This window comes from Delphinus delphis, chromosome 4 (assembly GCF_949987515.2).
Source record: "Delphinus delphis chromosome 4, mDelDel1.2, whole genome shotgun sequence".
Taxonomy (NCBI): Eukaryota; Metazoa; Chordata; class Mammalia; order Artiodactyla; family Delphinidae; genus Delphinus; species Delphinus delphis.
In genome coordinates, this window is record NC_082686.1 from 68,635,484 (window position 1) to 68,660,893 (window position 25,410).

General features: G+C 51.5%; 1 protein-coding gene and 1 long non-coding RNA gene across 2 annotated transcripts in view; one reads left to right on the forward strand and one right to left on the reverse strand.

Annotated features, from left to right (window-relative positions):
* The window catches only part of ADCY5 (adenylate cyclase 5), a 154,892-nt gene extending 139,627 nt beyond the window's left edge, over positions 1 to 15,265 (reverse strand). The window contains exon 1 of the mRNA XM_060010774.2: positions 13,994 to 15,265. Coding sequence (XP_059866757.1) covers positions 13,994 to 15,139 — 1,146 coding nt within the window. The 5' untranslated portion in view covers positions 15,140 to 15,265. The remainder of the gene's footprint in view (positions 1 to 13,993) is intronic.
* Positions 15,266 to 23,404: 8,139 nt separating this feature from the next.
* LOC132424749 (uncharacterized) lies at positions 23,405 to 25,102 on the forward strand. The gene is made up of 3 exons (XR_009519256.1): positions 23,405 to 23,644; positions 24,052 to 24,181; positions 24,801 to 25,102. It is a non-coding gene; the product is annotated as an uncharacterized lncRNA (long non-coding RNA).
* The last annotated feature ends 308 nt before the right edge of the window (positions 25,103 to 25,410 follow it).

Here is a 25,410-nt window from a genome sequence, read left to right on the forward strand (position 1 = left end):
TCCCTTAAGAGAAACCCAGTCTGCTCTTTAAATACAGGCTTTGGGTGATTTTCCTTTTACTCCCTGCAGACTGTACAGAGTAAAATTAAAGAACAAAAAAACTACTGGAGAACACAGGCTGGAACCAGTCTTACAGACCTGGATGTGGCAGGGTAAGGCCTCACCTGGATGCCATCGCCCCCTCCAAGGAGAAGCAAAGGGCAGCGCCAGGGGCCACTCCCTGTCACCCAGGACCAGAGCAGAGGGTGACACCACTTAGATCCAGCAGGACTTCCCTGTAGATCTGTTTGCCAGTGAAATCACCCCAGAGGCCCCAGAGGGAGAGGAATTAAACCAGCACCAGAGACATCAGGTGGGAAAGAAGCAGGGGCAGCAAACACCCCACACGGGGAAGATGTCAGATGGTGACTAACTGGCTTTTCTAGGCCATTGTCATCAATGCCGGAGAACTATTCCACTGTAAAAATAAATGTAAAGCAAAATCCAAAATTAACTCTCCCCAGATAACCCTTTTCCAAAAAAGACCACGTCGTAATCCACATGTGGCCTTTCATAGAGGATTTAACCCAAAGATGTCTCTCGGTGCTGGAAAGGGATGCTTCCCGGGCCTCAGCCCACACACCTGGTGATTTTCAATCCTTCCAAGTCCTCAGAGGGACCCTGATTTCATGTGCATCTCTCAGTCCTCCCAGAGCACAAGGGCTACAGCTGAATCCTGTACCTTTCTAGCCAAAGGTGCTAGGAAAGAAGTAGCTTCAAAGTGCACAGGAAGGAAATCCTTTCAGGGTGCAAGCTCCACCTCTTCATCACCCTACACATCACCTTTCTTCACTCTTTTAGCCTTTGCCACACATGCTGATAACAATACGTGCAAATGGGGAGTCACTAACTATACAATTCTTTACATGTTTCATGAGCTTAAGAGTCGAAGAAAAAGTAACGGCGGTATTAGTGCTGGACTCACATTGCTATTTACCTGCTGTGAGCAAATTCATTCATTCCTTTAACAAATATTTATTGAGCATCTACTACAGACATTTTCTAGTTTACATTCTAGTCGGAGGGAGACTCACAGAGAATAATGTACAATTTCTCCTATTCAAAAGGGAAATACCACATAAAAAAGAGAGAAGGGAAGAGCTCACGCTAATCACTAGCGTGATTTGTTTGTAGCTAAGAGGCCGTCAGGAACGTTGAGTGAGATTGGCTGCTCTGCTAAGGTGGCCCCACTGAACACATGGTATAGCACTCATTTTCTAAAATATCCTTGCAGTTATTATAGCACTGCACTAATCCATTTATCGAGCCATGTTTGGGACTAATTGCTGGTGATAAGAGGAACATAAATATACTGAGCCAGAGCCCTGCCTGACAAGGTTTTATACACCAACCAAGTTTTCTTCCCCTATCACATGCCTGTAATAATTTTTAGTGGCCATCACTCTTTACTGAATCACCACAATAAACCCCTTTCGATACAGGCAACTTCCCTTTCAATATAGCCATAAATCAGACTCGGCGTCATCCCTGTGAGCCCTCTGCTGATGAAGGGCGGCTCAGGACAGTAGTTCTCATCCCTGGGCACATCAGAATCAGCAGGAGCGTTCCAAAATGCTGGTGTCCAGGCCCACCCCAGATGAGCCTGGATACCAGGATTATGTAAAAACTCCTAGATATGCCTTACTTCCCACGCCTTAAGCTCCGTAGGGTGACTGGAGGTTAACCCACCCCAAAAGTTGAAGTCTCAGCCTTGGGCGTTTGAGGTGAAAAACGGAGCTGACACGTGCACTGTAATACAGGGCAATCAACCACAAGGAAGTTTATAACGCACGGTGAGAACTGCCGTTTCATGGGATTGCTTTGAAAAGAATGAAGAATACTGTTGGGAATCTGTGAAGTTATCCAGGCTTATATTTATTGTCCTTACAGTTGAACTTGCCTCCTGGCAAGTCTCTGAGGTCTTTCCCACATCTTACAGCTGGAAAGAGGGAAGTGGGAGGACTCAGGAGGAGGGAAAAGATACCAGAAGAAAGGGGACCAGGGATGGGAGAAAGAGGCAAATGGGGGCAACAGGGACCCTTCCTGACATCATCCAACAGACCAGTAGGGAACCCAAGGGAGGGAGGGCAAAGGTGGAAAGTAGTATTTTCTAAGACCACACCCCCAGGCCCAGAGCCCCTTGCCAGTGGAGGACAAGCTTGCCTTGGTCCAGGGAGGGGGCACCATGAGGGACCCCTGGCTGCCAAGAGTCAGCATTCCCTGTAGAACCTGAGAATGGGAACTGTCCACCTTCTTCCCACAGTGCTGGGCAGTAGGGGTCGGAAAGTCAGTAACATTCAGTAAATATCTGAGTATTCAAACAGACAAGGTCCCTGTCCTCAGACAGCTGACTGTCAAGCTGAATGACAGAGAGATAAACCTACAGAGATAAAATTATAAACCAGTATGAGTGCTACAGAGAAAAAGAAGAGGGTGTTTCAGAGTGACTCAGATGTTAGATGCAGAGTGTCAGATGTTGCAAAGGCAGGGCGCCTCTCCCTCGGCAGGGAGGGGTACAAGCCTACCCTGCTCACCTGGGATTCAGTGATGATCCCTCTCCCTCGGCAGCCTCCTTGGCTGAGATGTCAGAGCCAAGGCACTTCCGAGCTGGTGTTACCCGCTGGGAGCCTGTCAGGATGGCTGGGTCCCTCCCAGATGGCGTGGTGAAATGCTTACAGGAAAAGGGACTTGGCCAGAGGAAGACTGGGGGCTTGGGCATGCTAAGTGAACAAACAGCCTTCCCATCCCCAAAAGAGAATGCGAAAATAAAACCTTGAGAATCCACTTAGCAAAAGAATTGCACTTGGGTAGGAGTTACATTTTCCTTTAGTTTGCTTGAGAAGAGTGACAAGGACAGAAGTGGATCTGAAGCAGGATGTCTGGGGTACTTTTTAGGATGTTGATGGTTGTGGGGAGCTGGGCTCTAAAGACATCCTAGAGGGACTTCCCTGGCGGTCCAGTGGTTAAGGCTCTACGCTTCCACTGCAGGGGGCGTGGGCTGGATCCCTGATCGGGGAACTAGACTCCTGCGTGCATCACGGCATGGCCAAACAAATAAATAAACGAAATAAAGACCTCCTAGAGTAAGCGCTAAACTGCACCATCTACTAGATGCAACTCTACAGAAAGACCCCAGGTCTGACCTCCGAGAAGTGATCCTGATGTGTGTCCCCAGCCACCTCCTTCCCACCCCTGTTCCACGTACACCACCAGAAGCCTGGACATGAGGCAGCCTCACACCCAGACCTGAGCTATCCCAGCGTTGAGCCTGACCCATCTCCTGGGTCTCGGTCCCTCCTCACGCATCCAGAAGACCACGCGGGGGCTCTTCACCGGTAAACATCTGATCCCAGGTGCCCCCTGAACACTTCGGCGCTGCCCCCGCTCGCGGCATGACTGCAGGCTCAGGAAATGACAAATCATTTAACGCCCATCTGAGCCAGACACCACGTGGGAAGGAAGGCATCACAAATAAGAAACCACACATTCCACAACCACCCAAGACGACTGCTTGATAGCAGCTGTGCCTTCTAATTTCGGCACCATGGGATGGACTCAGGGCTGGGTCCAAATGTGAAAAGAGCACTGGATTTGGAGTCAGAGATCTGGATTTGTATAGCAGCTCTTAAGCTAACTGGCTGTGTGACCTGAGTGAGGTCACTCAACCTCTCTGAACCCCTACTTCCTCCTCTCCAACACAATACCAGCAGCACAGGTCTGTAACTATGAGTACTCTTGCGTGCATTACCTTATCGGCACCCAACAACAGAGCCTGTCAGTCAGGGAACTGACTGAGCGAGAGTAAGGCCACTCAGCCAGGACCGTATAACCAGGGACTTCTCCTGGGCCTCTGGGCCCAAAAGCCAATGTCTGCACCTTCTTAACTCATCACCTCCTCAGAGCCGTCATGAGAAGCAAGTAAGATCACACGTGGTAAAGTCCTGTGTCCTCTATAAAATGTTAATCAGGTGTCCAAGTATTTGAGTCTTTGGCTGATATTTGAGCCACTGTCTAGGTGACAGAAAGTCATACATTTTTAAGAAGCAGAAATTAAATATATATATAGATAAACAAAAAATATGTATATAGTTTTCAAATTTTCACACCGTTCCACTAGTCCAGAAACCACTCTACTGGTGACAAAATATGTTATCAGATAGGAGTGAGGGGCCAGGCAGGACTCGGGTTCTGATTCTGCCACAGAGTTCTGCACTTGATGCATTTTGCCCTAGCAAAGCGGCCACTCCCCTCCCTAGTGTTCAAGTCAAACCCAGATTAGAATTCCAGCTTCTCCACTCTCAATCTGGATTGTCCCTGGGAAAAGATCCTGAGACAAGGGTTTGAAAGAAGTGGTTTACCTGGGAGGTGACTCCAGAAAACATTAGACAGGGAATGGAGAAATGAGACAAAGAAGGGAAGAAAGAAAAAAAAAAGAAAGAGAGGAAGGAAGAGAGGGAGGGAGGGGAAAAGGGAGGGAGGGAGGGTGGGAGGAAGGGGAAGAAAAGAAAAGAAAAAAGAAAAGAAAAGAAAAAAGAAAAGAAAAGAAAAAGAAAAAGAAATGTTTTCACGCCTATACCACTGTGGGCAACCGAGCTGAATCCTTCTGCAGGACTAGAAGCCAACAGAGAAGGCTTGTCTCAAAGTTATACTCCCCCCACACCAGGGTCAAGGGAGCTGGGGTATTTATCCACCAGCTCCCAACAGTCATTGGTTGAGGACTGCTCTAGGGATGGGCACTCCCTCCCCAGCACTTCTGACCTGTCCCACAAACAGGCAGAGAGGCTCAGGGCCAGAGAAAGCCCTCAGGTGCTGACAGCTCGCACTCTGGCTGGCAAGAGAAGAAAGGTACATGCCCAGGGAATATGGGCGGGCGCTGAACCATCTGCTATGCTCACTCACTGAGTGACCTTGGAGAAGTTACTTACCTTCTCTTATCCCATTTTCTGCAGCCCTGAAATAGGGATAAAAATATCTTTCTCAAAGGGTTAATATTAAGATTAAATGAGGTCACATATGTAATGGATTAGCCCAGTGCCAGGCTTACAACAAAAACTCAATATATACTCATTGCTCATAATCAATATTCTTTAAGGTCTTCCTCCTTTTGGAGGGTGGGAGTGCAAAGGATACAAAGAAAGTGTGGGGAAGAAGGATGCTCTGAAATGGCCCATCACGACTTCCCCATGGGCCATGCCCTCAGTGCATGGCGCCCAGCCCCACCAAAAGTCATATACAGAGCCCAACAGGCTCCTTTGTGTAATGACAGCAGAAAACCCCTAAAGGAAACTGAAACTAGATAAAGGAGGCATCTCGCTGGTCCCTCCCAGCCCCATCATCTTACTTTATAAAGGATTTCAGATGCAGATGCAGAATGAGACTTTAAAACAGGTAGCCAGCCAATGCAAGCTGAGTAATCTCCTTCTTGAGGGAGGAAAGCCCCCAAACACACCAATGCCCCCATCTAGATGACTTTGCCTAGGCCTACCCCAGGGGCAGGGGGCTGGGCCCTGAGAAATTTCAACGATTCTCCCAGCCCCTGAAGCAGTGTGTCCCAAAAGGAGTTCCAACAAACACTAATGCCTCTGTTATGTTCCTTCAAAAACTGGTTCTGGGGTCAGATATGTTTGATAAAGGCTTCATGCAATAGCCTCCTCTTGGCAAATTCTACTGCATATTAACATATTAAAAGCTTTAAAGTTCTACGATAAAGAATTCTGTGTAACCCAGTATTTTTTAAATTCATTTGACACGGGACTGAACGTGTGTATGTGAAACATCTATTAACATCCCCCCAAAGGACAGTCACTGGGAGCATCTGGGCGAAAGGCAATGCTGGGCACTGGGACCCAGGCTGAGTCACTTTTGGACCCTCAGGGTCTAGCACAGTGCCTGTTACACTGTAGGCATCTAATAAACGGTTGTTGTCTGAATGAATGGGGAAAAGGCTGAAAGAATGACTTAATAATGGTTTTCAAATCTGTGAAGGGATATAGTACCGGCAGTGCCAGGCAACAGTTTTCTGTTTCCAAGAAGGCACACGTTTTAAATTGCAGCAGGAGGGATTTTGGAAGCCCCGCTCAGAGTGTAGGATAACAATCCACCAAAATAGGCTTCCAAGCCGAGCTGTATCGCTTCCTTCTGTGGAGGTGTTGGTCTAGCACTTCGGTACAGCTGAGAGTCTGCATGCAGCTGCCCACCCACCCCACCACCCGTTCATTCATTCATTCAGACTCTCACCGAGCACCTACTACGTGTCGCGCACCAAGGTCCCTCAGGACCCCTTCCAAGAGCCAAGTGGGACTGTGGTGATCTGTGTGATAACCCCTAGGGAGCCCCTAACGGGAAGGGAGAGGAGACCACCCAAGTGTGAGGTCAGGATGCCTCAAGCCCAGAAGCAACAGCTCATAAGGCTCTCAGAGCAAGAAGTATGTGTGGGAGTCAGGGAGGGGGGGTGGGGGGGGTGTCCAGGCTGACACATGAGGCTGGGCTAGAGAATAAAGCTATTACTGTCTCCCCGGTGTTTGTTTGTTTACCCCCCTTTTCTGTGACTGTATCCCATTGTTCCCAGAGAGCATCCCTGCCCCCACTTCCAAGCTTTTCCCCTCCCCATACTCACAGCTCCAATCTCCTCTTCCCTTCCTTACAGCCTACTCCTCCTCCTTCAAACCATCTCCTAATTCCCGACCTCTTGCCTACCCCTTGATCTCCCCACTTGCCACGTTCTGTACCATCCACTGTGGACCTGGGGTATCCTCAGTGTTTTTCATATTCACTTACCACATGAATGTATAAACCAGGAGTCAAACTAAGGTCCACCTTTCTGCTGACCCCTACCACCACCCGTGTTGAGCCACAGACTGCTTTGCCTCAAACAAGAGTTGGGGGATGGGAACAGCCGGGAGGCAGGATGAGAGGAGAATATGTGTCCAGGTCTGGGCCACCCTTCCCACCCTATGTCACCATTACCAATCGCCTTCCAGCTCTGCATCCTACATCAGTCCACTTGCCAGCCCCACCTGGACATCTCCTAATGGGCCTGCAGGTCTGCAGTGACTTTCTTTTAAACAGAGGCTGAGCTGGGCATGACGATAGGACACCCCAACAGATTGCAGCAGGCATTCATGCCGTGGTAAGACGTGAAACCACAGAATCCGAGGGGTGGGTGTGACCTGAGCGGCTATCTTAGCCAATGATCCCAAACCTAAGACTTGATCAACAATATCAGCTGGAGAGCTTGGAAAACTAAATCCACGCTGTTGAAAAAATAGACCCCTTCCTGGGACCCGCCCCAGACCTTTGGAAGCACAGCCTTCCACTTCCTCAGTAACAGGCCTGGCAGTCAGCCGTCCAGTCTCCCCTTGAACACCTCCACTGACACAGCTGGCTACCTCAGGAGGCATCTGGTTTGATGGCTGCAACCCCAAAGGCTAGAAAGGTATCTTCTACCTGGAGCTGAAATCTGTCTACTGTTTCCACCCATTTGCCCCAACTCTGCCCTTGGGAGTAACCGAAAATAAACTTAGTCCCTCTTCTAACATGTGACAACAGGGATCCCAGCAATAACTAACACTTTGCCCACGTCTCTGCCTTCTCACCTTTGTACAGTCTGCTGTCTTCCCAGCTAAACATCTCCCACCCTTTCAAGTGTTCTCTCAGAAGTCAAGGTTTCCAGTCCCCTTACCAATCTGGTACCCTCCTCTAAATTCTAGAATCAAACATAGTATTTCAGATCTGGCCTCAATCTTCCTATGAACCGGATATGCCCATAAGCCTAACCAAGACCCCACTGGTCTTTTCTAACAGCCAGACCAAAATGCAGGTCCACATGAAGCTCATGGTCCATTAACTAGAAACTCCTAGATTTTGTTCAATGTTATAAAGAGAGATCTCCCCTGCCCCACGTTTGGACATTGCCTGGAGAAAATGTGGGGCTGGGGGGCGTGGGCGGAAGTAGGGCTTTCCGATCATCTTCATGGAGTTTCGTGTTTGGGAGAGAAAATCAACACTAGGACTTGCCTAGTGTTGCAGTGATTAAGAATCCACCTGCCAATGCAGGGGACACGGGTTCGAGCCCTGGTCCAGGAAGATCCCACATGCCGCGGAGCAACTAAGCCCAAGAACCACAACTACTGAGCCTGTGCTCTAGAGCCCGCGAGGCACAACTACTGAAGCCCGCATGCCTAGTGCCCGTGCTCTGCAACAAGAGAAGCCACCGCAACGAGAAGCCCGTGCACCGCAACGAAGAGTAGCTCCCGCTCGCCGCAACTAGAGAAAGCCTGCGCGCAGCAACGAAGACCCAACGCAGCCAAAACTAAATAAATAAATTTATTTTTTTAAAAAACCAAAAAACCAACACTGATCCTGCCCTCCACTAGCGAGCTCCCCCCACCTCTCACAGGCAGGGATGAAAGAAGGGTACGATACGCTAAAGTGTGACTTATGTAACTGCACCCGAAGGATTTATGGGCACCAGCACATTGGAGCTCCTGGGGCAAACTGTTTCCATTCCCAACACAGGCGATGCTCCTGGGAAGTAAAAGACCACAAACTGGACCCACCACAAGATAAATAAAGTTAACGGAGGTGCCAAGCGGACAGCCGTGGACAGGAAGTCACCCAGCAAGAGACTGGTACAGTCACAGAGAGGCTCCCACCTCGGTCCCCTCTCCCAACACTCACCCCACCCCTGGCTGGAACCGAGGAGGGTGCTCCATCCGCACCTCTCGGGAGAACACGAGGCCAGGCCCAGCAAGGGCCACAGCTCTGCTTCTGCTGCCAGCTGCACCCTCTGACAGAGTGACCCGTGGCCAGGGCCTGTCTGCACAGGAGAGCTTCTGTCCAGGCCTTTTACACTGATATTTAAAACTCTTCTGTGAGGCTGGGCAGGTTTCCGAGCTGGGGTTTAATACATCGTCTGTGTCCTCTTTACAGACACACACGAGCACGCTGTTCCGTGTTGCACAGCACGCAGACCTCATGCTCTTGCTCCAGATCAAAACTTAGATTGAATTATTAACAGTCAACATTGCCACAAGTACAGCAGCTTATCGTTCTGCTCCTCGGCTGGGTCTCTGCCATTCCAGAAGTCCCCCCCACAGGCCTCGAGGCACCCCTGATATCCACAAGATGACCCTCCATCTAGAAGCTCTGCTCGACCCCCACCCCAGAGGCTTCTGCTCCCCTCCAAGCACCCCCTTCCCGCTGCATAGAGAAGAAGGCAACATAATCATTGAAAATAATTAGCAAATATAATCGGCAAATACAATTATCGTTGAGGCAAGACAAGCAGACCCTCCCCGGCTACAAACTCAGAGCCCGCCTCCCACCCCAGCCTGCAGTTGCTGCTGGGGTTCACTATGGCCAGATTTCTCTCTTCCAGAAATGGGGGTGATGGGGGAAGTAACTGGCGGCAGACTATTCCCGGAGTTGTGAAAGTGTGTGTCCTCTTCCATACCACCACCCCGTCCTCCCACCCCTCCGTGGGCAGGGAGGCAGTGGCTGGAGCAGTGCACACAGTAACCCACTGCACAGGCCTCTGGACCAAGTTCCAGAGCGAGGGGCCAGCTCTCCACGGGGCTCACCGGATGGCTGAGTGAGTGGGCAGCTTGCGTTTTTGAAAGGGAAGGGTGGGACTCCATGGAGCCATGGGACTCCATGGAGTGGGCTGAGCACTCGAGTCTAGCCCCCAGCCTCATTATGATAAGGGGGGGCGTGTGCATCCAGGGTATTTCCCTGAGGAGCCAGAGGTCAAGGTCGGAAAGTCAATCAAGGCCCAGAATAAGAAATGCAAACAGCCATAGGAAGCCAGCCACCAACCGAGAATAAACAGGACAGAGCTGTGATGATCTCCTTTCAAAGTCAACACAAAGGCTTCCCTGGGCCCCCCTCCACCACCCAGGCCAGCCCACACGACAGACAGATAGATACACACACACACACACACACACACGTCCATATGCACATGCATGCACGTACACACTGCGGCCAGCCCACGTGACAGACACACTCCCACACATGGACCCAGGCACCCACCCCTCAGCAGCCACAGCAGGCACTTCTTGGTCTGCTTCCCCACCCCCATCCAGCCCCAGACTCCTCAGTTTAGACACTCACACGTGCTCATGGTCACAGAACATCACCCACACAGCACCTGTGCCTTTCTGATCTCTGGAACAACTGGTGACAGTTGTGTGTTCCAACAGGCACAAAGGCAGAAATGCAGGAAATCACTGAGTTTCTCCAAAAGGGTTAGGGGGAAGAGAGGAAGGAGCTGATGATAGCTGGGTAGGGATGGGTCAGCCCACACCACAAAGGCAACCTCTGACATCACTCCCAAGCTCACGGGGACCCACACAGGGTCGGAACCTTCTTTTCAGAAATCATGTCAGGTTGGTTTAATGTGGCTGCAGAATAATACCCCACATCTGAACAGGACTCTCTACTTTTCAAAGAGCTCCTGCATCCATTATCACCTCCTAGAGTAACACTGGACAAGCAGAGACGTTCATCTCCTTGGCCAAATGACTGCCCACCCCCATGGGGCCCAAAGATGTTTTCTCCAAAATAATCTCTAATAGTTAAGCACGTGCAATAGTTGTGTGAGTGTACTTGTTTGTGAGTGCATGCAGAGGCTTTATGTAGCAGAGTGGGATACAGTCAAACAAAAATGAGGTTGCCATGGCAACAGGCTCCAGCATCATTGCAGCCTATTAACACAAGTGAGGAATGTGTTTGGCAGATGCTTGAGTGTTATTTATGGTATGGGTGTAGCAGAGGGACTTCTAACTGGCAAAGAAGGGGAAAAAAACAACCCGTGACGCCCCTACTGTACCCCACCAAGGAGACGACAGTGAGGCGAGCAGAGAAGGCGAGGCTGAGAGGCTGCAAATGGGAAGTAAGAGATGGGGAAGCAGAAAAGCAGGCAGAGGAGAGGAGAGGTAGGCAGAGAACAACAGTGGACTGAAGGGTGAGGCAAGAGAAAGGAAGGGACAGAAAAAGAGCAGGGGGAGGGGGATGAATACCAGGGGAAGAGCTAGATCAGGAGATGTAGCAAAAGGAAGAAACATCATCCCCCAAAAGGGCTGCCCCACCTTGCCTCTCCGCTCTCTCAAGAGGCACCAGATGAGATACTAGATGTTTCTCCTCCTAATTGGAGCAAAGGGAAGAGCCCCAAAGAGAAGAGGGGCCAGGGAAAAAAAATAATCCAGATCAGATACTGATGTTGAAGATCTAGGCTGTAGGAGCAAGGGGGCCAGCCTCTCAGGAGAAGTGGAAAATGCCAACACAGTTTCCTGAGGGCCCAAATTCCCAAAGCCCCCGCATTAGAGACCGCATACTGCTGCCCCATTCCCCTGGATGTGTATCTTCACCAAAGAAAAGAACAAGGCATCTAACGCAAGCCATCTTCTAACACCTGCTGCTCTGGGGTAACCTGAGGCAGAGGATAATGCTTGACTGTCCCACTAATATTTCCCACCATCCAATAGGGTTTGCTCAAGAAATACAAAGTTTATATCAGACATAAACAGAAAGGCAAGTCAAATACAAACCAAAAAAGATACAGTTTTCTCTGAAGTCAAATAGAAAGAATGCTTGCATTCTGTTATCGTAGACCATTCCTAACAAGCTCTGCTATACTCAGCAGAGTAGGTCATGAGAAGTTAAGTGCAAACCCACCCAAAAGCCTACAGACAAGGGAAGGTCTGAAGACCATAATGGGTAAAAGAAGCATGGGGTGGGAGGTGGTGGAGGTGCGGAGAGAAGGGAGAGGGACAGGCCTGAGGAACTAGATGGGGAAGTCAGTCAGCCAACTCTTGTTGCTGCAATGGCATCTTCATGCTAAGATGGAGACGGAGCTCCCTAGTCCAGCACTCCTGTCCTGGGATCTGACTCCAGTCTCCTAAAATCACACATCTAGGATTTCCTAGGGCTATAATCAGACCCTGAGTCCCAAATCTGGTTCAGTAAATACTCTGAATGATCCTGGAAATCTCTGCTGCTCCATGTGGATGTCATGCCTTTCTTTCTGTAGAAAAGCTATATCCACCCAAGCAACCTGCCTCCCATCCAAGCCAGGAACAACCCCCAAAGGTATAATACTCATGTAAGAGCTTGGGTCCCAGGTCAAAACACTTGGATCCTTTATAAGCACTAACAATAGTAGTTAACTTTCTTTTAACCAGCTCTCAATAGGTTGTTCTCTTAAGTTCAAAGCTGATCTCTAAAGATTTTATTTCCTTCTGATCCCAGATCAGAAAAACTTTAAGTCAGCATCAACAAGCCCAACTACTTCACCTACTGGAACACAATCAAATTGTTAAGCAGTTATTAAGTCCCTACTAAGTACCCTACACTGTGCTAGACAAGGGAGAGAGGGTAGAGAAGGAAAAACACACACACCTCAGGATTCCTGCATCCAAGGAGCTTACATTGGATGGGGAATAAAACCAAGGGGTACTGGGGAATATGTAAGTGCCCCACTCTGTGGCTCTGACTCCATTGTTGGCCATGCAAAAGAGGGAGAGGCCAGTATGGCTGGAATGCAAAGAGGGGCTCCTTGCAGAAGGTGAGAACTGGCACAGAGGGGCTGGAACTGGAAGGGGCATGCATAAGCCTCTCATTTACTAGGCAAGGAACCCGGGGCCCAGAGAGGTTGTAGGCTCCCTCCCTCCCAGTCACAGAGCACCTTGGAGGTGCAGCGAGAGCCCAGTGCCGTGAAGCCCACAGTATTCCCTGTGGGAGAGTATGATACCCAGGAAGCCAGGGGGCACGGGAGAACCCCTCAAGAAAGACGCAGTACCCAACAAGATTGAAGTCTGAGAAAAGGCACTAGAAGTGGGGAGGAGGAAGGCAATGCAATGGAATAGAGTTAAGAAGTTCTGTTAGAGGATGCAGTTGCCTGGAGAGAGGTCGGGGGATGCACTAGGTTCCACGGTCAGGAAACTGGCCTGCAGCAAAGGCCCACTTGACTCTCACAGCCAAGTAGGTTGCATCGCAACCAAGCAGGCTCAGCAGGGGCCAATGGATGAGGCCCATGGAGCCACAGACAAGGGGACCGCTAAGGGGGAAGGTGTGCATGTCAGAGGAGCCGGTCTCACCCAAGGTCGCCATGGCAAGCACACCTCTCTCCCACAAGTCTTCTGGGGAGTCACCAGTTAACCAGGGAGAAGTTTTATTTCCTCCTAAGCCTACCGTTCAAGGCTCGCCTAACCCGTCCCAGGAGGGTTAAAAGCCCCCACCATAAGCAACCACCAGGAGCACCCACATGAAGGGGTCACGACTTCCAACACTAGCTTTCTGCTCAGGCCAGGAGGGGGACCGTCACCACACACAAAGTTTCCTTCCCACCTTTGCTGAAGGCAGCTTTTTGGCTTGGGGCACTTTCACAAATGAAACAAACTTGTCAGTCCTCCCTCAAGTTCAGAAATATCTCCAGCTCCCGAACCCCCAGTCCCAGACAACTGGCAGGATTATATCATTTCCCCTCCCAAAGACTGGGCAAGGGGCGCCCAGGGTCTCCCCTCCCCAACCCTTCATCCAGGACATTCGGTTAACAAACCATCAGTGACCCTCAGGAGCGGGGAGGCTGCTACAGGGGCCAGCCACTTTTGTCAGGGGCCTTTTATATACAGAGACAGAACCACAGGAAGAGAAGGGGACCTCTCCATAGCATTTTCTCCTCCAACTCTTCCTCATTAGCATCCCTACAATAATGGCTACGGTTTGGTGTGTCTTCTACCAGCGGGAACATTACATACAAGAGCACTTTTTGTAGAGGAAGATGATGGGGCTCAGAGGGGGTTCGGGGGCTAGAAGACACCACACAGCTGACACAGCCATGTCTTTCTGGCTCTTTTCACCACTTTAAAGGGTGAAAGTGGGTTGCCTTTCTTTGGAGTCAGGCCTAGGCCTGCGCACCCCACTATCCAGTCCCTATGCCCAGGTGGGCCCCTACCTGCTTGAGCAGGAACTGGTCCTGGGCGTTGGTGCGCAGGGCGATGGCCAGGTGGAGGGCAGACAGGAGCACCCCGCTGAGTACCGCGGCCCGCATGCGCACGGGCAGCAGCGTGTAGATGGTATAGATGAAGAACACAGTCCACCAGATGCCCTCGGAGGCGCTGCGCGGCTGAGGCAGCAGCAGGCCCACCACCTGGACAGCCAGCACCACGGCGATGAGCGCGTAGCAGGCCAGGCCCATGTGGTCCTGGTGGAAGGCGGCGCGGTTGCAGAGCACGGCCATGACGAGGATCACACCCACGGCAGCCGCCAGCACGACCAGGTAGGGCAGCTGCAGCGGGGGCCGTGCCGCGTGGAAGGCCAACATGACGAGGCACACGAGCACCAGCACAGCCATGAGCATAGTGAGGCTGCTCTGGTTCAGACGGAAGAAGTAGCGCTGGTACAGCCGCTCCAGCTTGTCCGACGGGAACTTCTTCGAGCGGAATATCTGCAGCAGTGCCAGGCAGCAGGCGCCCAGCGAAAGCACCGCGCCAGGCCCCGCGCCCGAGCCCGCCAAGCTGCCGCCATCTCCGGAACCCTCGTCTTCCTCGACGGCGCCGGCCTCCAGCTCGTCGGCCGCGCGGCCCTTGCCCCGCCGCTCCTCCAGACCCAGCTCCACAGAACGGGGGCGCACCTCCGTCCCGCCAGCTGCGGCCGCCGCCGCCGCCGCCGCCGAGCCGCCGCCGCCGCCCGCAGGGGGCGCCCGGGTGCTGCCCCCGCCGGCCGCGCCCCGCCGCTGCCGCCGGCTGCCGCGACCGCAGTCGTCGCCGCCGCGCTCCTGCCAGGCCGACTTGGAACGGAAACTGAAGCCGAAGCCCCCAGCCAGGGGGTCATCGCCACTCAGCGGAGGATCGTCGTCGTCGTCGCTGCGCCAGCGGCTGGCCAGGCGCTGCTGCTGCTGCTGCTGCTGCTGCGGGGTCACCGTCCCCCCGGGTTTCTTGGTGGAGCCGCGGGCCGAACCCCCGGGGGCGTGGGGGTAGCCATTGGCGCGGGAGTCGGCCTCGCCCCACGCCGAGCGGTGTTCCGGGCCTCCCCGGGACGCCGGCGCCGCCGCTGTCTGCGCCGCGTAGCCCGGGGGGCTCACGCTTTTGGAGCTGGACATCCCCCCCTCGGCCTCGTCGTCTTCTTCCTCCTCCCCCGGGGGCCGGGCCGGGGTTCTCCAAGGGGAGGGCGGACGGCCGAGCAGGGGGACCAGGCTGGGGTCACACGTCGGGGGCGGCCCGGGGCCCTGGGCAGTAGCGGGGCATCTTGGCACCCCCGTCCTGAGCGGAGAAGGAGGGCAGCGGGAGAGCAAGCGGGAGGCAGGCACAGCCCCGAGGTGAGAAGTGGCTGAGAATCCGCGTCAGGAGTCCCAGGTCCGAGATGGAGTTGGCTCCGAGCTGGGGCAGCGGGGACTACTCGAGCTCCTGAGCTGCGCGCAGAGGGACGTCCGGACTCCTGGCTCGCGTCGAGCTCGACAAGGACCGGAGTTGCGGACGAGGCGGGACGGAGAGGTGTCCTTGCGGGCGGCGCCTCCCCGGAGCTGGCAATGCCCGGGCGCGGCGCTCGCAGATTCTGCCTAAGCGGAGCCCAGCGGCACACGCGGCGAGGCGGCAGCTAAGGCGGCTCGGTAGGGGTCCCGGCGTGGAGACCAAGCGGGCGCCCTTTCCTCGCGGCGGACTGGGAGCGACTGGGAGGTGCGGGCGCCAGCCAGCATTATTTTCTTACGAGGGGTGGGGAGGTGGGATGGGGGGGTGGAGAGGACGGGGGAGGGGGCGGCGGGCGGAGCAACAGCTCCCGAGCCCTGGGGGAGGGTCCTGGAGCCCAAGGGGGCCGTCGCCCGCATCCCCCACCTCCCGCGTTGAGAGTGGAGCTTGGCCCCCTAGAAAGCCGAGCCCAGCCTTCAGCGTGTCCGCGCAGGGGGGCGGGGGCGAGGACCGGCTCCTGCAGCGCGGCCCTTCCCCTCTCACCTCCCCCTTCCCCCAAAACGGAGCGGAGCTGGCCCGGACCCGCTGGCCCAGGAGGGCTGTCGCGCCGGCTCCGCAAGCTCCAGGCTCCTCGCCGCCGGCTGCGGGCCCGCCGCTGCCGGGCGCAGAAGGACTAAGCTGAGGGCGGAATCCGGCGCAGTACCGCCGCCGTTCCGCCCCAACGCAGGCGGGCTTCTCCCAGGGAGCACGGCATCCAGAGATCGAGGGCCGGCGCTCAGAGGCAGCCGGCCGAGAGGGGCCGGCCCAAGAGCCGCTGCGCCCCGGGGGCGCTGCGGGGGAACCCGCGGGAGCCGGGCTCAGGGCGCGCCATGCACGCCTCGGGCCCTGCGCTGCTCCGGCCGCTCGCGCCGCTCCTCCCTTCTCGCCCGGTTGCCGCCGCCGCCGCCGCCGCCACCGCCGGAGCGCCCTCCGCATCCCCTCCTCCCGCCGCCTCCCCGCCCCCCGCGCCGCTCGGGCCTCGGCTCACAGCGGCGCGCGGCCGCCTCCGCCCCCGGCCGGGCCGCGGCCCCCGCCTCGGCGCCCCGCTGGCATCCTCAGGCCCGGCCTCGTGAGGCGCCCGGTACCGTGGGGGCCCCAGCTCCCCTTCCTCACCTAAAATTCTCGCCGCGCCCCCTCCCTCCCTGGCGCCTGGAGCCGCGTCCAGCCCGTGGTCCCTTCGCCGGACGTGGCTGCCGTGCGGTCCTCCCCCGCCCCTTGCTTGGGTTCCTGCGCCCCTAGTCCTAGCTCCCCTCTTTTGTATCCCCCTTTAATCCCCATCCCCCCATTCAACCCAACTTCAGCCCCCGCGCTGCGCCCCCCTTCCCCGGCCCGGCTCGATTGGCCGCTTCCTGAGCTGTCATATTTGAGTCCGGCGCTCTTATTGGGCGATTCTCTGGCCGGGCGGCTATACCAAAGGAGGGCGCACCGGCCTGGGGGCGCCCAGGCAGCGACTGCCGCAGGGAGACGAAGACCAGAGTCCCTGGAGGGCCGGAGGGGCCCAAGAGCCAGACCCGGAAATGGACGGTGGAGATGGAAAGACTGAGTATCTCTGAGGCGCAGGAAGACAGTGACGTGAAAGATGGAGATGCAGTGGGTGAGGCCGATGCAGCTAGGGCGGGGCGGACAGGAACGCTTTGGTGGAGAGTTACCCAGAGGGAACCCCACAGACAGCATTACGAACACCTGGCGTTTGTGAAGAGCTCTTTGCCCGTTCATACTTTTTTTTTTTTTAAATCTCATTTGATTCCCCTCAATAACCCTGGGTTGTGACAGGGGACAGGGCCCGTGTGATTATTCCCAGTTTATAAATGCGGAAACTAAGGCTTCAGAGCCTAATTAACTTGCCATGGGCCACACAGGTCTCCTGACTTGCAACCGAAAGATCTTTCGTCAGCGCCAGGCTGGCTCCCTACCTAACAAGGTGTTAGCCTACCTAGCAAGGTGTTAGCCGGAAGGATGCGCCCCAGGGCAGGGTGGAGAGCCCCGGCTGGAGGAGGACGGGGGAGAGGGCAGAGAAGGACAAGTTACTCCTGCACAGCGCCAGCGAGAAACAGGCAGGAGTGGAGAGGACTTTACTTCGGGTCAGAGAGGACCTAGGCCTGTGGAATGATGTACCTATCCAATTCCCCTTGGCCCTAAACTGTCCTGCTGGAAGCTCCAGCAGTCTAAACACTGGGATGGGTGGGGACGTGTCACCTCTACTCCGGGGAGGGAGAAACAACCTTCACTTTACTCTTCTTCCTCCAGCTCTCTCTGCAGAGCTTCTGACAAAGAGGCTAGAGGTCTGGGTGAGCTTCTCTTTCTTTTTCTGTTGGTCATCTATTTACAAATTGGAAGATAAACCTTGCCAGAGTTACAAATTGGGAGGAGAAACATTCCAAGAGATCTGAATAAACTAACCCTAGAGTATTCCGGCCTTTGAGTAATCAATCCAGGATTAGCAAAGTCATAAAAAGCACCATGAATTTAGTCAGCAAACATTCATAGAGCATCCCCTGTGTGCAAAGCACCGTGCTAGGTGCCTTAGGGATAGAGAGGTGACTCAACTCTGGTTACAGTCAGGGAGGGAGAGGAGCTAAGCCACTAATTCCAGTTCAGAGCACAGTTCAGTCAGTGTTCAATAGAGGTCCAAAGAGAGCATTTTGGGAGTTTGGAGAGAGGAGGCATTAATTCCCACTGTAAGGGCCAAAAAGACTCTAGAGGTTGAATCTGGGGCCAGCAGAGAAGGAGGAGTCAGAAGAAAAGGAGGATGGACTAATATTTATTAAGCAACAACAATATGTCTGTGCATCTTATTGTCGCATAACCGTTTTGAGGAAGATGTTATTCTCTCCACTATAAAGGTGAGAAAACCGAGACTTAGAGAATCAAAGTTTGCCCAGGGTCCAGAGTTTGTAGTAGAGTGAAACATAAGTTCAGTCTGCTCCTTGCACTCTGCCACACAGCCATGTAGCAAATACGATATGGGAGGAACACTGCATGGACAGAAGCCAGATGGCCTTCAATGTGATTGGGTTCCATCATTGATTCCCTTCTCATTCCCTGAGCTCTCCCTAGGTCATTCCTTTCCATTTTATTCAAAAATTTTAAGTAACCATCATCTTATAGCAAAAGCTATGTATGATTAAGTGTGTAAAAACTAGAATAGAGCAAGACAAAAGAAAACACATTCATAATTACAACACCTAGAAAGAACCATTAACATCTTAATTCTTTTCTTAACAAAAAATGGGACTTTACAAAGAGTTTTAGAATCTGCTTTTTTCTACTTAGCAAAATATTGTGGATATATTTTTATGCCAATAAGCATCCATCTACAATATCCATTTTATTGTCCAAACAGAATTCCATTGCATGAATACAGCATCATTTATTTAACCAGTCCCCTACTGTTGGACATTTTTCACTGTCTTGGCAGTTTGTAAAGTTTCCACTGTTTTACTGTTATAAACAATGAGCATTTTTGTAGATAAATCTTCACACACATCTTTACTTGTATCCTTAGGAGAAATTCCTACAAGTAGAATTGCTGGGCCAAAGGATAAACATTTTTTCGCTAAGGATTTCTGAAATCTGAGTCTTCAGCCCCTGCCTCCCTTCCCAGTTCCAAGCTTACCCCTGTCTACTGGAGAACTCCCCCTGGATGTTCCTTGGTATCCACCAGCACCCCAGATTCAGAACTCCCAGATCTTAGAGTGGTGAGCCCTCCTATCCCAGTTCCCAGAGTCCTGCCACCGTGCCCTTGTCTTTTCACTTCTGTCTCTTCTTCCACATTCTCTGGCTAATACCTTCGCCCAGATCCTCCCTACTCATTGCCTAGACAATTACCAACTCTCCCTCCTTGCCCTCCAATCTGTCCTCCACTTTGTCCCCATCTGATCATGCCTGTCACAACCCAACTGAAAACTGTCCCCAAAACTGCCTCTTCCTCCCTGCTAGCTTTCACTATCCACCACTTCCGCACATCATCCAGCCACCGTAACGGCTCTTTAAATCTCTGCAGAGATCACCCTTTTCACATGCACCCCCAGCACGAACCAAATCTGTAGCATCTCTGTGATGCCTCTCTAATGCCTTTTCCTCCCCCACCGCCCCAGGCTGCTAGGCACTCCTTCCTCAGTTCCCAGCACACCTTGCTTTTATCTCTATTATAGCACTTGTTACATTGTATTATCTTGACTTGTTTTCAGAGCTGTCTCCACAGTCTGCTGAACTCTTTGAGGGCAGAATTGGTATCTTACTCATTCTTGTGCCCCATACCTGGCACATAGGAGGGACCCCTTGGCTGTCTGTTGGATAAAGAAATGGTACATCTGGGGATTAGTGATGGGAATTGAGTCTGAAGGGTGGGGTGGAGTGAGGGGACTGACTGGCAACCGTGGGTGAAGGTGGGTTGGGCTCTTTAACGCTATGTGGAGGAGGGTGGGCTTCAGTTTAAAGACAATGAAGAGTCCATGAATTGGGGGACAGGGGTGTCAAGGGCCATTATGTTCTGGGAGGCAAACTCTGGCAATGTTGTAACGAGATAGGAAAAGCAAGATCCAAGAGCAGAGGGGACCAGTCAGGAAGCTATGGCAGAGCAGATGTATTGATTGATGGAGCCCAGAAGTGACATGGCGATGGGAATGATGCCACTGGCTGGAGGACACCTGTGAAGGGCTGACGAGGAAACCCAGGGGTCAACCACCGTGTAGAGGAGGAGTCCCAAAGGTCAGATGAAAACCAAGAAAGGTGGGGGTCACAGGAACAAAAGGCAGAGGTTTTGAAGAGCTGCTCCAGGATGTGCACCTGGCCGTTGTCATCAGATAGGGGCTGACCACCTCGGGCCTCTCTCTGAAGTGAGTACTTGGCTTGCAGAGGGGAGGTGCCTATGCACCACAGGACATAGCAGGCCCTTTGGGAGGTCTGCAGACCACCCACCTCCAGCCATCTTCCCCTTGTACCTCAGTTACCCTTCAGGACTTCATTCTTCATTTCCCCCAGCCATCTTTTTGGAAGAATAGCTCCATTTTGGAAATTAGAATATTAACATTTTAGAATGTTTAGAAATATTTGTACAGTGGGTCTCAGTAATACTCTTGTACCTAAAACTACTTTCCCCACAATGCTGAAAATCTCACCATTAGATAGTCATGCTTCGGGATGACAATTATTCCCTAAAAATGAATGCAGAAAATCTAGAGACAGAAAGTAAATTAGTGTTTGCTTAGGCCTGGAGAAGAGGAGGAATGGGAAGTGATGGCTAATGGGTACAAAATTTCATGACCCTCCTTCTTTGGGAAGGTCATGAAAATGTTCTAAAATTAGATTATGGGGCTTCCCTGGTGGCGCAGTGGTTGAGAGTCCGCCTGCCAATGCAGGGGACACGGGTTCGTGCCCCGGTCTGGGAAGATCCCACATGCCGCGGAAAGGCTGGGCCCGTGAGCCATGGCCGCTGAGCCTGCGCCTCCGGAGCCTGTGCTCTGCGATGGGAGAGGCCACAACGGTGAGAGGCCCGCGTACTGCAAAAAAAAAAAAAAAATTAGATTATGGTGATCATCGCACAACTCGAGAAATATACTAAAAACCATTGAATTGCACTTTAATCCAACGGGGTAAACTTTATGGTATATAAATTACATTTCAAGAAAGTGGTTGAAAAAATGAATGCAGATACCACTGGGAGATTGAGGGACTTTTACCAGGACTGCCAGTCGTTATTAAGTTAGTGTGGATTTATTCAGCAGGCTTCCCCCGCTAAGGCCAAAACAAGTTTCTCTCACTGAGAGAATGGATGCTTGCTCTTTTTTGTTTTGTTTTGTTTTGTTTTGTTTTGTTTTTAACATCTTTATTGGAGTATAATTGCTTTACAATGGTGTGTTAGTTTCTGCTTTACAACAAAGTGAATCAGCTGTACGTATACATATATCCCCATATCTCTTCCCTCTTGCATCTCCCTCCCTCCCACCCTCCCTATCCCACCCCTCTAGGTGGTCACAAAGCACAGAGCTGATCTCCCTGTGCTATGTGGCTGCTTCCCACTAGCTATCTGTTTTACATTTGGTAGTGTATATATGTCCATGCCACTCTTTCACTTTGTCCCAGCTTACCCTTCCCCCTCCCTATGTCCTCAAGTCCATTCTCTAGTAGGTCTGCGTCTTTATTCCCATCCTGCCCCTAGGTTCTTCATGACCTTTTTTTTTTTTTAGATTCCATATATATGTGTTTGGATGCTTGCTCCTTAGGAGTAGGAATGAGTTAGGGAAAGGAAGGAAAGAACAGTTGGGGCCACTAAGCAGTTTCCAGAGCAAATGGAACCAGAAAAGGGCACAGGTGCCTGGGAGCAGGAAGGAGGATGGCAGAAATGACAGCCAGTTAGGAATTGGAGGTTAAAAGCGAACTTTGCCTACTGCCTAGGAGAGCCCTGCCTTGTAATGAGTTCTTCACAAGGAATTAAAGAACTCTAAGAGCCCTAGGTTCTCTTAAGGGTGAAAGAATCTTAAAGATCATCTAATTCCCCAAAGGTGTGTCAACCTCCCCTGGATATTTGCATTTTGAGAGCAAGTCCGACACCTCAGACTAGATGACTTACCTTTCCTTTGAAGAACTAACTTACTCTCCCCAAGTCAGAGAGTAGCTAACAGGATGGAACATTGTGTGTCTTGAGGGTAGGTCATCTGTGGAGGCTTGGGCCCCAGTGTCTTAGCCATTGGGCACAGAAGGCTGAGGTCCCTGGGAGCCATCCTCCACCCCAGCCCGTCCCCCACCAGGAGCTCTCAGGAGGAACCAAGAACATCAGCCATCTTACTCTTGACCTCTGTCTTCCTTGGCTTGGGAATCAAGGATGATAAAAGTGTGCAGTTGGCCATAGGGAACTGGGCCCTAGATTTTTCCAGACTCTACACTCACCTCCAGACCTCTGGGCCTCAGGGAAGAGGAAATGTTCAAAGAGCTCAGGTTGTAGCTGAGGTGGAAATGGCTGATAATAGCTCGATCTGCCACTCTCCCAGGTGTTGACATTTGCTTTGTAATGGAGGCCGTTAATGCCATCAGCTGGAGTGACTAACATGTTCTTTCAGTTGCTGCTGGAAGTGGGAGACCCTTTGCGGCCCAGGGCCTTTTAATGCCCTCTAGTCACAATACTAGATCACTCCTGATCCACAGCTGCCAGCCCTTTGGATTGGAATGCCCACATTCCACGCTGTATCTTTGTTCCTGTTCTTGACTTTGCTTTCTTGCACTTTCTCCTGAATCCTTTTTTCCTAGAAGTATGGGAACATCCCCATGAGTCACTTATTCTTTCAACACACATAAACTGATTACCCATTTCGAGCAGAAAACTATGCAGCACATAGTCGAGTGGGGGGAGCCCAAGAAGTATACCAGCACGATGCCATCCCCAGGAAGTCAGAGGTGAGGAAATCACAGAAGGAGCTGGAGAACAGCACAGTGCCAGCAGAGATGGGCTTTGCAGCTCATGCCAAGTGCTGCTTGAACAAACAGACGGCTGAGAACTAATAGGAGAAAGTATTCTTATAGGCGGGGGAGCAAGAGGCTTCTGGGAGATGTGAGAAGGGGACAGAAGTGTGTGTGGGAGTTGGATATACAACAACTGGATGGAGTTTTGAGGATTCAAAACATTCCTCTAGTCACAGAAGACCACGTGTTGTATGATCCACGTATTATATGAAATGTCCCAAAGAGGCAAATCTATAGAAACAGAAAAGAGATCATTGAGTGCCTAGAGCTCAGGGGAAATGGGTGTAGGAGATGGGGATTAATTGCTAATGAGTACAATGGGACGGTGAAAGCTGTTCTAAGATTGTGGTGATGGTTCCACAACTCTAAATATACTACAGAATAATTGAATTTCATACTTTAAATGGATGAACTTTATGGAATGCAAATTATATCTTAATAAAGCTGTTTAAAAATGGGGAAAAAGTGGGATCCAAAAAGACCATTCCCTCAGTAATCCTGCTTAGTTATAGAAGGAACACCCTAGTTTTAAGTTCCTAGTCTTTTCCTGTATGAAGTCTCTTTTTTATTTTCTCCTGGCCGTAGCGCATGGCTTGTGGGATTTTAGTTCCCTGACCAGGGATTGAACCTGGGCCCTCAACTGGGAGAGCATGGAGTCCTAACCATTGGACTACCAGGGAATTCCCTGAAGGCTCATTTTTAAGGTAAAAAACTTTCGAGGACCTCAACATGGTATATATGTACTTTTAGTTAAGAAAATTCATAATGGTAAAAAGCTATTATAAATAGCTATTCTAAATTTAGATTTTCATTTAGTAAATGAATTAATACTTTACTAATCCCAGTAGTATTTATATACGGTAGAAAAGTGGTTCTGTATTTGTACAGGAGCATTTTATATGCCTACAGACAAGGCTTAGTGGCCCTCTCTCAAAATCTCCTTGGTCCTTTGGGGTCCTCAACCCACAGTTTTAGAATCCTGGTCCGTGTTCTACCAAGGCGTGTTTGATTCAGCTTCTCTGTCAGGTGAATGCTTATGGGTGGGGATCCATTAGCAGAAAATGTGATACAATTTCCATCCCATGATGTTTCTGCCTCTTCAACTGCTCAGGCAAAATGGCACCCTTTCTCCTCCCAAACCAATGAGCTTTGCTGAGAGCAGATCCAGCACAGAAGACAGCCAGAGCCATGCCGGTTGGCAGACACTTGTCTTTAGCAAATGTAATTAAAGGCAGCAGCAAGTAAGTGCCTATTAATTTTTCATTAGAAAAGTCAAAGGCAACCTTCTTGGAAAGCAGCATCATTGAACTTCAGCCTTGGTGTTAAAACCAGGCTTTCCCCCACTGTGTATATCTTCTTCCACGAGTACACACACACACACACAGAGTGAGTCCACAACCCCTTTATAGAGCGTGGGAGAGAAAGAGTCAGAGACCATCACCCCTATACCCTTCAGAGGTTATTTTGTCCCATCCCCTGTCTCAAATTACCCCAATGTCTATCTGCATATGTAACTGCCTGTGTATATGAACCTTATACAATATACTGATCTCTCCCTAAATTGTGTTTACGTACCCGTTTGTGTAGTTTGAACCAGATCTTAGATGCCCTTGGGGAGATGACTATTCAAAGCTCTCTATGATGATTCCTTTTGTAAAGAATACACAGTGCTTGCACTCTGACCTGTTTTTTTTTTATATAAGCCAGGGGCAATATGTGAGTCAAGAAGAGGGGATTCGGGACTGGGGCCCAATCTGGCCCTATCAGCTGGCTCTCTGTTGGTAGGCAGAGCCGATTCAGCTGGCTCTAGGCATCAGTTAGCTCATCTCTTTCTTTTCCTCCTTGTACTTCCTTATTAAGGCATCCCACCTGATGAGAAAACAGTCTTCCACTCAACACAGAGGACTAAGGGAAGAGCGCTAAACCTGGGGTCAGAATACCTGGAGGTTCTACACCAGCTCTGCCACTTGACAGCTGTGTGATATCCGACAAGTCACACGTCACCTCTCTGAACTGCCGTCCCAGCAAGGGTAACTGCTCTCCTACCCTTCACGATTCGTTATGAGGATCCGGACAATGGTGTGAAATTCCTTTTCACATTATTCACCATTATGTAAAATGGGAATCATTCTTAATAATAGCGAATTAATAAAGTCATTCTTAATAAATCCAGATATTCATTTAAGAGGTTAGCATGGAATGAGGTACATCTCTCAGGGTCTCAGGCTCTTGCATACATTTATAGATGACTGTGATAAATATTTTTATGTCTGTGCTGCGTGTGTACCAGCTCGTCTAGTAGTCTGGGAGATCTACCCTTTCATCTCTGCTGTGTTCAAAGCAGGGCCCCCAGGGCCATGCAGATGAGGTCTCTGTTCTCAAAGACCTTCCCTCTTTCAGGATTCTGACAGACTGCAGCCTGTCTGCCCTGCAGACTGGAGAGCTGCGCCCTCCCACAGGCGTGGGTGGT